Here is a 12,868-nt window from a genome sequence, read left to right on the forward strand (position 1 = left end):
GTTGTTCAGACACCCATCTAGTGAGTGAGATAAACAATGCTCATGGCTTCCTTCTGTAACATGATAGTCATCCCTCAGCCAAAGTGCACATTACATTACATGGCATTTAGCAGACACTCTTATCCAGAGCAATGTACAACGAAGTGCAAATCAAACACAAGTATAGGTGCGAAGAGGACAGTACAGTTCCGAGTCCTAGTGTAAACATACAGATAATCAGAACCCTTGAAGAGTATAATCAACTTCCAAACTAGCATGCCACAGTTGGCAGAATACCCTGAGTACAACAATACAACAGCCAATAAAAAAACAACAATATCTATACAAGTAACAGTATCTATACAATCTATACATAAGTGCCATTACAGTCTAAGGCTAATCATGGTGGTGAGTTAGGGAGGGAAAGGTGTAGCCTGAAGAGATGAGTCTTCAGTCTGCGCTCGAAGGAGGTCAGAGACTCTGCTGTTCTGACATCCACCGGGAGGTCATTCCACCACCGTGGGACCAGGACAGACAGCAGTCGTGAGCGTGAAGTGCAGGTGTGGCGAGGGAGAGGCGCCAGACGGCACGAAGTGGCAGAACGTGTATAGGTCTTGATAAGGGATTGAATATATACAGGGGCTGATCCCTTAACTGGCTGCAGCATTCTGGATGAGTTGTAGGGGTCTGATGGCAGATGCGGGAAGGCCAGCCAGCAGAGAATTGCAGTAGTCCAGGCGGGACAGGACCATTGCTTGAACAAGGAGCTGAGTGCACATACATTGCACATACATTAAGCTCGCCAACTCTTACTTCTCTCAATTTGGGACATAGACACTAACAATTAAATGAGAACTACACTTTTTCCATTCACCTTATTGCTGAGATTTCAGAATAGTGGGGGAACTACGCCAAGAGTCAATGGGTTACATGTTTGATTCGAAGGTGGATTCCCAAATACCAGGAAACTTTCCACCATATTGTTTGAACCCACACAAACAATGTACAGTAACAAATATCCTAACCTCATGAATGTGATCATAAGGTTCTACCATCCCATCTCCTATAGGCCAGGGTTGTAATGCCAGTGTTTGAGAGAATGCAACTTGAAACCCCTATTAGCAGCTGCACAAACAGACGATACAGCATTAATCTTAAAGTGTTAGTGTAATCGTCAGCCTTGCAGAAGTCACCAGCAGATACACTCTTTCCACAGCCAAGGTATTCATCATCTGTTGAAATGATTAGGACAGCAGTATATGTCATGCTGTAGAAATTTTTATGCTGTGGAAGTTGGGAATCATAAATCTTACTTGAGGGAGAAACACTGAAGAGGAAGAATAGCGCTTAACTTATTTTTTCTATTCTCATTAAATTTATGAAAAACCCGAGGGTATATTTGCCCCACAGAAGAATGTTATTTTCCTTTGTAATACCTGCAAGTGATAATGTGATTCAAAGCACCAAAATGTTCCCTGGTTTATGACACTCATCCAAAACTCACCAACTGCATATTAACTGATTACAGTGTAAGTGTACCTGACTCTCTCCGCCACACATTGCATATCTCAAAAGATATAATATTCCACAAGGGTTCAATATGTTGATAATCTTTTCAATAACATCTTCCTGGTGTTATCATTATCATAAAATAAAACAAATCATTACTGGCTTTCCTATTACAACAGTGAAAATTGCCATGAATTCAGCAACAGTGGATATAAATATTGTTAGAAACAGACTAGAAGACTTTTAAGATGAGTATAGAGAGGCAGTTATACATTTTCACTAACAATTGAAGCAAACCGATTCTTTATAGCTCATTATGCTTCGCTGTGCATCTCAGTTGACCACCAGTGATTACATTTATTAAGAATTAACATAATACAAACTCAGCAGATTAACTGCATTTTTCCAGACAGTGGAACTTGAACACTAAATGGTTTCTCCACTTCACTGGAGAGTTGTTTGTATGGCATGGAAATGCATGAAACTACAAGCGTTGGCTTTCTGCGGAACAACGCTATACTGAAGGAGAGAAGATCACTCTGGCTGACCTTAAGGACAGATTCGTTATTAGAACCCCGAAGCACACCTGACCCTATGAGTAACCTACAGACTCCAGAAAGGGCCAAGTCAGTAACTCATACTCACTGAAGCAAATGGCCTCCTGGTCTGGCTCACTCTGTTCTCTTGTTAAGGTGGATCCCCAAGAGAGAACATTCTATTCCTTTCTTAATTTAACGCTTCATCTACGACCGTTGTTGCGCAGTGTGCACGCAGATGTGCGTATCGTCTACACACCCAGACACAAAGGCTGTTCTTATGGGGACCCTGCCACTGTGGAAGTGTGTGATTTAAGGATCATTAACCAAAGAATGGGTTGGGGGCACTACTTCATTTTTGTCTGAGGTGTCTAGGATCACCTGCTGTAACTATGCGGAAAAACAATAAGGAAATTCAAACCGAAAAGGTTATTTTCACTGCAGCACAATGTCTCGTAGCATACAGCTTTGTTTATTTTATCTTCTTTTGAGATGCACGTTGCTGTGAGAAATTATTAAACACAAACGCACAAAATAAAATGTATGCCGTGAACCAGAGGAAAGGGAAAATTGGCTTGTTTAAAAGTTTTAAAGACAAATGTGATACATAAAAGGAAGTATGTTTTAATAATTCTTTTTTTGGTTGACAGTGGCATTTGCGACACAACGGTAAACGCAGTTCAACCTTCAAGTTTCTTTGCAGCCTTCCGAACAAAACAATTTTCTCTACTTGTTGGAAAAGAGAGGATTATCAAATTGATTTGGAATCAATACCAGCGGCGCTTGCTCCGAGACTGACTGAAGTAAGTCACACTGTGCGTAAAGATTCAATGCAATTTCTTAGCCGCACACCAGTATGAAAAACACCACGGCTTCTAAAAATACATGGGCTGTTAAACCCGAGCACACACCTCCTCTTCACAGAACAGCAGCAGAGCTACAGCTCAAACATGACGAGTTACCCCACTGTCTTTATACGAAACCTTGTGTCACTGCAATCAAGAAATATTTTATCCAATCCAAAAATATCCCTTAAAATTTGTGAGATAAAATATTTATCGACAGGAAAACTATTTCAAAAAATATATCATATTGAGAGCAGAAGGTGTTGGGCATGCATGCAGAACCATTGCTTTCAGTGACTCAGTGGCACAAACACACACGTGGAGAACTCCAGGGGCTCTGTAGTGTTACCTGGTCTCTAGTAAAGCTGAAGCCAGAGACCTTATCATACTCCACAAAAAGGCGCTGAGCCAATGAAATCAGTTATGGTTTAAGGTAAATATGTGCCAGTGAGAAGTGCTTGATTATAACAAAGGACACTTCTGGGATTCGTCCAAATTCTTTCCACAGGATTTGAAAAAAGTGTTTATCAGTTAAAAACAAATACGCAAATGCCTCAATATGGAGTAACTGACTGATGACTTGTCATGGAACAAAACCAGTATAACATTTTCATGCAAATATCCTGCCTGGATTTACATTGCCTATTCATTATATTTTAGCCCTACAGCAAATTTGTTTAAAATGGTTCGTTTAAGAATCCCTAAAGATGTTATATTACTGTACTTGATGAGGTGGAATTGCACTTCATTGTAATGGACGTTAGCTCCCCCCAGTGGCATTCATATATTAATTTGTCATTTAATATATTAATGTGAGACTATATTGTGAACATCAAATTAAAACAGTTAAGCAGTCATATTGTTAAACTGTAATATCAGAAAAGTGTGAATTTAACATAATGGTATCTGAAAAAGGTTAAAAAAAAGAAACTTTCTACAGGAGAATCGCATGTGTTTACGTATGCCACGTGTACACACTCACACACTCATACACCCATATATACAAACGTATACACACACGCATACCTTTGGATATAATGCTATCTGTTCAGAAATTTTACATTATTTCCATGTTTCTAGTATAGTTTATAACCATTCCTATTAAAAAATAAATAAATAAAATGTACAATCTGTTTTGGAATAATCACTTTAATAATAAATGCTAAAATAAAAAATGACAATAATCACTGTCTGCCCGTCATAGTGGAAGTCATCAAAGACATAACAATAGTGCACTTTTTAAAGACAATTTAAAAGTAAACAAAACGCAAGGCATTTAACATTTGCAGATGCTAGAATAATTTCCAGCTGGTGCCTAAAGCGCAGTTCCATTAGTTCCCCGTGGCTTTTTTCCACAAGAGAACTGCAGAACCCCTAAATACACAGACAAACAGCAGCCTTCACCAAATAAACAAACATATCGTAACCAAATTCCTGCGCTGAAGGCTTAGGACAAACCAAGAGAGCGCATTTTTAAAAAGCCAACTTTCCCACACCACTGATAAATACATTAACAGAATGTAGATTATTAAGACAATGAAAGACTGATGTGTCATTTCTAGACTATACTGTGTAGTGCAACGTACCATACAGAAATGTAGGCCATCAATGATCCCAGTGGAGCAAGAGACGGAGTGAATCTTCCCCATCTGCTAAACGCACTGTAACCAACATCATGACATAACGTACTGGAAGGGACAAGTTAAAGCCTGCAATAAAGTCGATCGAGACAAACTCCGAGCAGTGAACATCTGACCAAATGTAGACGGGGACGGAAAGACATACACAGGGAAAAACACAAATACTAAAACATTATTGCATTTTGTCTTCTGAAGCACCTTCATAATTCTCATTTGGCACTGTTGATGTGGCGTTTCCACAGGAACGGCCATTTTGTCAACATTTCCTGCCCTGTGTCACTGAGAAGTGCTGGATGCATATGCAGTGCTACAGTACACTGCGGCCAGCTGCTCTGTCTCAAGAGCTGGACGCAGGTGCATCTCCAAGTGAAATCTACACCCTTTCGTTTCCTCCTCATTTTCTTTCTAGACAGACATAAGAGAATGCATTCGAGATAGAGCGAGAGAGAGATGGAGAGGTGAGAAATGGGGGTGGGATGATAAAGTGCAGAATAGGGAAAAGGGTGTGAACTCAGGAAGAAGAGAGGGTGGAGAAGGGGATGGGCAGAAAAGGAAGAGAGAGGTGGTGAAGTGAATCAAAAGGCTCTTGATGCAGCAAGGTAAAGACAATAAGAGATGGCAGGATTAAACAGATTAACAAGTGCGATGCACAAAAGAACCAGCCCCCTAAAGACTGCATCTGGAACGGTTCAACTGCCAACATACAACTACCACACACTCACTGGCCCTACCACTGCTGACGAACACAGAAAAGAGAAACATCTTTTTAAAAAAACTAAATAAGAAAAGTGCTATCGCTACTTTTCGCATACAGTTCCAATAGGCTGGAATGGAAGGGGGCGTTAGCGTGAGCTCGGAGCTGATAAAGACGTGGAGTACACAGTCTTTGGTCGCTAAATACGTTGAGGGGTAATTCAAGTATGGGCCGAGTTTTGGGTTTTGGTCTTCCTTCTTCTGAAAGAGGCCGCCGCCGACGGGGCGGTCAGCGGGTCAGTGGAAGCGTCCCATGGCCTCTGCAGCCTTGGCACGAACCAGAGCGTCAGGATCCTGCAGCAGCTGAACCAACCCTAGGAGAAGGAGTACCACAGTCAGAGGACAGCGGTGCATTTCACCCCTGAACACACCTATTCTCTAAAATTTAAGGCCTTTCAAGGACCTTAATGTTAATTTATAAAAAGATCATCAAGCAGTTCTTTTCAAATAACTGGCTTGTTGCAGAAATCTCATTTATACTAAACCTACTACTATTCAATTACATAAACTCCATTATTAAACTGTAATTCAAGAGAGAAATAGGAAAGCTACATTTAAATTTGTCAAGTAGCCTTCTTATAATTCCTATAATTTGTTCAAATATATACACAGCCTATATATACCACCCGAGACTTACTCTCCATGTTAAAAAATGTGTTTCCTGCAGAGTGCCTAGTTTGATACTCAATACAATATAGCCAGAGCTACGTAAAAATGAAGAAAAACCCAAAGGTAATTCCTGACAGGAATGGAATGTGACAGGAATCCACTGACACACACACATTTCAACAGCTGTAATTGGATGTACAAATCATTGAACAACACAACAGCAAACTGGAAGTTACCTTTCGTTAAATTCCCCATGTTCATTTGTGAAAAGTACTCCTCTGGAAGATTGCCTAAAAGAAACCCTGAAAATCAGAGGATAATAGATTAATGTCTGACTACACTGCTGCTGTTCTTTGAGGTTTGCCATCGTAAAGAGAAAGTGGGAAAACTTATTTCCATTATCATAATATTATACGGCTCAAGAAAAAAGTATACGATTAAATATAATTATGTCTGATATTTTTGCACTATAGTAGATAGAAAATGATTGAATAATCAGGATAATCAGGGCCAGATTTACAAAGCCTTTTGCAACGATTTTCAGGTGCACATATGACGCATTCTGCCCGGGAAACATGCGTTTTATGTATCAAACTGTTGCAAAGGGCTGGAACTGCAGTATGGGTCACAGAAAATATTTACTAAATAATTTATTAAATCAAACAATGTCTCATGCTAAGCAGTGGGAAGTGACTGAAATAACGTGTTCAACTGTAGTGGCAGTAACAAGTGTCTGATATGTAAAGAAAAAAAACAAAACAGTGTTGCTGCTAGTAAAAAAAAACAAAAAAACAAAAACGAGTAGGCTAAATGCACTGAAATGCTGCTTTTAACAGGTGAAGGAATCTTTCATAAATAAGAATACATTTTCAATAATTATTCCTCTAAATGTTAACACAACTGTCTTTTGGACAGCTTTTCCATTTTTAGATTAATTTCCTGCTTGTTCCTTCTGTGTATGTACAACTGAAGATGTAATGATATGACCCCTGCAGAATACTTTACCCCGCAGAGAATGTAATCTGCAGTGATGTTTAAGTGGCTAAGGGAGAAGGAGCCATGCACTGAGACGTTTATGTGCATATGCTCACCGATAAACATGGCAGCACTGGCTCGAACCTCAGGCCAGTTACTTTTGAAGAACTGGATGACTGTGATGTGGTAGAAGTTGAGCATGGCAGGAAAGTCTTGAATCTGTTGGAAATTAAAAGCTTTGAACTGTGGTTCAGTGGCAGAGCTGTGGTTCAGTTTTGTAGATCAGCACAGTGTTATGATGCAGTGTGGTACAGTAGCAGTGTTCTGTTGCAGTGTGGTACAGTGGCAGTGTTCTGTTGCAGTGTGGTTCAGTGGCAGTGTTCTGCTGCAGTGTGGTTCAGTGGCAGTGTTATGTCACAGTGTGGTTCAGTGGCAGTGTTCTGCTGCAGTGTGGTTCAGTGGCAGTGTTATGTTGCAGTGTGCTACAGTGGCAGTGTTCTGTTGCAGTGTGGTACAGTGGCAGTGTTCTGTTGCAGTGTGCTACAGCGGAGCGTTCTGCTGCAGTGTGGCACAGTGACAGTGTTCTGTTGCAGTGTGGTACAGTGGCAGTGTTCTGTTGCAGTGTGGTACAGTGGCAGTGTTCTGTTGCAGTGTGGTACAGTGGCAGTGTTCTGTTGCAGTGTGGTACAGTTGCAGTGTGGTACAGTGACAGTGTTCTGTTGCAGTGTGGTACAGTGGCAGTGTTCTGTTGCAGTGTGGCACAGTGCAAGTGTTCTGTTGCAGTGTGGTACAGTGGAAGTGTTCTGTTGCAGTGGTAGTGCTGTGGTTCATTACTGTGGTTCAAAAGCAGTGTTATGCTGCAGTGTGGTTGAGTGGCAGTGCAGTGTTTCAGTGTGGGGATGCTACTCACAATGTATTTGGTGAGGTCATTGATGAACTCCCCATAGTGCAAACCTTTGTCCTCATGCAGATGTTTCTGGAACATGGATGTTATTTGCTCTGAGCCCACCACCGGAGCGCACACTCGCATAGCGTACTTACAGGCCTGCCAAGACAAAAACCACACACATTGGCGCACGCACACACACCCCTATATACAGACACACATGCACAGACTAGTCACTACTACTGTTCTTACCTTGTATTTGCTTAGGTTTACCGGGATACTGGCAGCTTCATGCATAGCACGTGTGAATAAGCTGTTATTTATTTTCTTATTCTTGAGTAAAGTTACTTTTTTGACATATCACATGCTATCTCCACCCATTTTTGGGTTCACAGGCTTATAGGTATACTACAGATATGATTATAGGCTAACCAGATGGTCAGCTCTGAAGTGAATATTTCAGAATCAACTGAAGGGAGAATTTCAGTGCTAAGAATACGGAGTTGGCCATCTGTTAAGTCTCTAATAATATCTATGCTTATAATCTCTATAGCACTTAGAAACATCTGGATCTTTAAGTGCTAGACCTGAAATCTACAGAATTCAGGCCCACAGTTAAAGGGGCAGTTCACCCAAAAATCTAAATTGTTTCCACTGACCCAGAGTACTATCCAAAAAACCTCAATAGCAATGTCTTTCCACATATTATGCCACAGTTACTCGCAAACAACTATTTCTTTTACTTCAGGAACTCACAAACTGTGTCCTTGCAAGCAGAAGTTTCTGCCAAAGCACACCAGAATTCTAGGGCAAAGTGTTCTTCGTTTTCTTCGTGATCCGACATTGCGAGCTAAAAGAATCCGTGTATTGTCTGAAGTCTGAAATTAGCACAATTTCAATAACTAAAGTTCACAGCTGGCTAATGTACATTTTCATATTTCGATATGCAAGCCAAGCACGGAAAGCAACTGGCTAAAACACTGACCAAAACATCTCAGCAAAACTCAGGATGGATAGATAGTACTCTGGGTAAGTGGTAGGGATGGGCATTTTTGGGTGCTTTCATTATTCAGTTTAATTGATTAACCGGTTAAAAATCTATTTTTAGAACTCCCATAATAGGCTGTACAAGCATGTTCCAATAGGCTGGACCACAGCCAAAACAATGGCAACTCTAAACATCAATACCAAGATATTCAGCAATGGGCTACTCACTGAACAAACGTTAATAACTGAGGAACGGCACAGAACATCAAAGGCTACCCGTAGACAGAGTTTCCGGCTAATACGCAACTTTGTACTCGTGTGAAAAACACTGTTGTGAGGCCAGCCGTCGATGGAAAAAGTAACTGAAATGATCTTGCGCAATGGTATATTCTGGCTCTAACAATTTTATATTTATTTAGCTTAACAAAATTAAGAGGCAACATGTACTTAATGATCATACAAGTGACATGCAGTGCAATATGCTCTTTTCTGGTTGAATTGGACTACATGATCGCTATTGTTTTCCTTCATCTGGAGATCTGTCCTGGCACTTTTGTTATACCTGTGCCTAGAGCCAATAACTAGCCGACTGCACATCAACCTCACCTTGACCACTTGTGGGCTGGGGTCGCTGAGGTGCAGAAGCAGGCTAACCAGAACGTTGTGGATCTGGTCTCTGAAGACAGGCTCCCCCGACCCGAACTTGGACAGGTTGCCCAGCAGCAAGATGGAGGCACAGCGAATCTCATCATTCTCCTGCATTTCAATGAGGGGAGCAAGAACACTGCTGTAACCTACCTGCCTAAATGTCACAAGAACCAAAGTCACCTTTTACAGCCCTATCTGAAGATAATTGAATTTCAAAAGGCATCCGTCTGTAATTTTCCGAATTTTAACCTTTATCTAACCTTCTATAAAACTTTTCATCTGCCATAAGAACACAGGGAAGGGAAGGAATGTTAAAGGCTGTATGCAGTATTTTTAGCTTTGCTGTGGTTCCTCCATCTTCAACCCTGCCCACTCACCTCCGCTGAGGGCCAGAAACACCCTTGAGTGCAGCAGGCAAAATGTCAAGCGAAGAGGTGAAGCCACCAAGAGATATATTGAAAATATTTTTTTTTAGCAACATGCATTGTTCTATATGGATGGTAACAGTGATTACACATTTCAGTATTTTGCCATTCTGAACATTAATTTTTTTACTCTGACGTAGACTGAACCGCGTCTCATTAAAGGTCTATCATAGTTAGCTAATACTCATTTTAAGTTAAATACTTTTTTGTGAGGTTATTTGTATTCAAATATTATTTATTATCAAACACAATGTAATATCATATTTCAACATTTCTGATGAATAGCGTTAGTTGAGATTTTCAATTAGTGTTATTGTCTATAACTAAAAACAAGTACTAGAACATAATGCCATATGACTATAATGTTTACTAAACCATTGATTAGGAGACAACTCCAGCTGCATACTTATGTCACTAATCAACATTTTCATAATAATTTGCTAGATCTAAACTGAACTCGGTGAACTACAGCTGCGGCCATTGAGCAAGTGCTGGTAGCTTATCCACCTTAAGAGGACTTAAAGTACAGGACCTCAGTTCATGAAAAAGACACAGAGAAGAAAGGACAGTGCATTCAGACACCAGGCAGTACTCACACTCTCCAGGAAGGGCTTGATCTTCATGAAGATGTAGACCACCAGCAGCTGCACATTCTTCTTATCCAGGTAGAGCAGGACTTTGGAGAGGCCAGACATGGCCTCCAGGGTGATGCGTTTATCCGGGTCGTCCTTCTCCTCCATCCCCGAGCTCATGGCTGCCAGCAGCTCCTTCGCGTACTTGTTCACCTGCCAGACGGATAGACTTCATTCAGCATAACACATACAGCAAAATCACAAGATAGCTCTACCCTCAGCTATTTTCCCTTCATCGTAAACACAGTAATGTTTGTCAAACCTGTAGAACGAAGAAAAGCCATTGTGAGAAGTATTGGCATCTTAGCCACAAGAAATGATAATTTCTCATCTGTAGAGCTGGGAAAATAAGGTGTCATGAAACCCTTGATGGGTGGGCCCAAAATAAACTTTCAATCAATGCCTGTATGAACCAATAAAATTTAATTATATCCATAAGAAAGCAAAGAGATTGGTCCAAATATGTGAGTCACTGACAACACCATAAACATCAGGATCAGGAAACCACACTCTCTCATTGCAGCTCCTCAACACTAAGCAGTACCAGAGACAAGTCTTAAACCTGGCCTTGGTACAGGCTACTGTTACGATAAAATGTATGAGATGTGTTTGTATGTTTTTTATTTGTTTAGCCTACCTTTTCAGGCGAGCCCACGGCGATGTTCCCCAGCCCTCTGATGGACAGCATGCGCACAGTGCCGCAGGGATCGGAGATCCGCTCCATCATGTTGTTCATCAGAACGCCCATCATCATCAGCTCAGTCACCACATGGTGGTTCAGCAGCTACGGGACGCCAGCCGTCATAATGCGGCAACAACACGGCAATACACACACATCATAGCACAGCAAATAGACCCATCAAGCAGTCAGCACAGCGGACACAGCAATCGCAGAGCGGACCGCACAGCACCTCCCTCACCTCAGAGAAAAACGCAGTCACAGTGATCCTCTGACACTCGTACACGTTGCTGAGGTTTGGGCAAAGGCTCTCCACAATGGAGGGTAGGCGTGGTCCTGCGTGCTTTGCCATGGCCCTGCGGGCAATTACATCACAAACACAACATTATTATCCCTCATATTCCTCACACACCTCCGGAACCAGACCCCCATATCTATAGATTTACAGTGGCTTTAGAAAGTCTTCAGACCCCTTCACTTTTCGCACTCTTTATTGTGTTGTAGATTTCATTTTCAATGAATAAAATTGCCTCAATAACCCATCATAACAAAGTGAAAAAATGTTTTTAGAAACTTGTAGCATTTATAGCATTTGGACAAGTTAGGCTACTGTAGCCTCATTTAATTGAAGAAGTGTCCCCCTTTGACTTGGGGGTGGGGTCATGGGGTGTACCTGGCCAGCAGAGTGACCCCATCGATGTGTTTCTGGGGGTCCTTCAGCATGTCCCATGCCCCCTCCTGGTCCAGAGGCTTCACCACCTCGTCCAGCTGGGCACGGGCCAATAGGATCCGCATCGCCTCCACTGCCACCCTGTCGCCACGGAAACCCCACACATACAACTTTGTTATAAACCATGAGCATAAAGATATGTCTGAATGTGCATGTAGTATCTGCATTTTTGCATCTGTACGTTTGTGAATATTGCTCTAGAAGAGCCTCAAAAACTGCACTGGCTGCCAAGTTCTCAGTGATGCCACCCAGTGAGGCCTGGAGCCTCCGCCCGAGCGCCTCTCACCCGCACACATCGAAGGAGGCCGGTGGCTTGCTGGGCGTCCTCCTCTCAGGCCCGATGCTGTTGCTGTTAATGTCTTTGGGCACCAGGACGCCAACGCTGCAGCCCAGCCGCACCAAGATGGTGCTGAAGAGCCGGGGGAACAGCGAGGCCACGGCGTCCAGAGTCTGCCCGTTCAGCATCATCTCCCGCAGGGCACAGGTCATCTGCCACAAGAGGGACAGCTCAGTTTCCTGCTTTCAATGGATAGCTGACTTCACTGTAGGTTTTCTTTTTTTATTTATCTATATTATTTCAGCTTTAGGACAGTTTTGTGTGCGATGAAAGACATTTTAGATGTTTCTGACATGCTGCTGGTTTTAAAATGGCTGGCATAGGGGTATTTGTAGGTTTATAGAGTATTTTAAAGAAAGAATATGCTAATGTCCCTATACTAGCCATTGTAAAACCAGAAGGTTCTATGAAACCAGATAAAACATAATAATAAAAAAATAAAAAACTTAATCTAATTTTCGGATGGAACCATTTTGCATGATGCATGCAACCTAAGACCAACGTGGTCAAGCGAAGATAAAAAAGGACAAATAAAAATCTGCTCACATTCATTTTTCACAAGCCTCATAAAGTTGCTTCGCAAGCTGCTTTGGAGTTACTTGAACTACAGTTCTATACCATCATCACTATGATTCTTTGAGAGCAGATTTCTGAGATGGGACACTGTTCTTTCATGGATCATTTAGCCTAGCCTTGTT

General features: G+C 41.7%; 1 protein-coding gene across 2 annotated transcripts in view; it reads right to left on the reverse strand.

Annotated features, from left to right (window-relative positions):
• Positions 1-4,002: 4,002 nt before the first annotated feature.
• mroh1 (maestro heat-like repeat family member 1) overlaps positions 4,003-12,868 on the reverse strand; it is a 35,172-nt gene continuing 26,306 nt past the window's right edge. For both annotated transcript variants that reach the window (XM_061244305.1, XM_061244296.1), the window contains 10 exons: positions 12,120-12,322; positions 11,777-11,914; positions 11,345-11,459; positions 11,062-11,208; positions 10,389-10,577; positions 9,326-9,475; positions 7,757-7,891; positions 6,963-7,065; positions 6,108-6,173; positions 4,003-5,576 (listed from right to left, as the gene is read on the reverse strand). In XM_061244305.1, coding sequence (XP_061100289.1) covers positions 5,500-5,576; positions 6,108-6,173; positions 6,963-7,065; positions 7,757-7,891; positions 9,326-9,475; positions 10,389-10,577; positions 11,062-11,208; positions 11,345-11,459; positions 11,777-11,914; positions 12,120-12,322 — 1,323 coding nt within the window. In that variant the 3' untranslated portion in view covers positions 4,003-5,499. The remainder of the gene's footprint in view (positions 5,577-6,107; positions 6,174-6,962; positions 7,066-7,756; positions 7,892-9,325; positions 9,476-10,388; positions 10,578-11,061; positions 11,209-11,344; positions 11,460-11,776; positions 11,915-12,119; positions 12,323-12,868) is intronic.

The sequence above is a fragment of the Conger conger genome, chromosome 1, assembly GCF_963514075.1.
Source record: "Conger conger chromosome 1, fConCon1.1, whole genome shotgun sequence".
Taxonomy (NCBI): domain Eukaryota; kingdom Metazoa; phylum Chordata; class Actinopteri; order Anguilliformes; family Congridae; genus Conger; species Conger conger.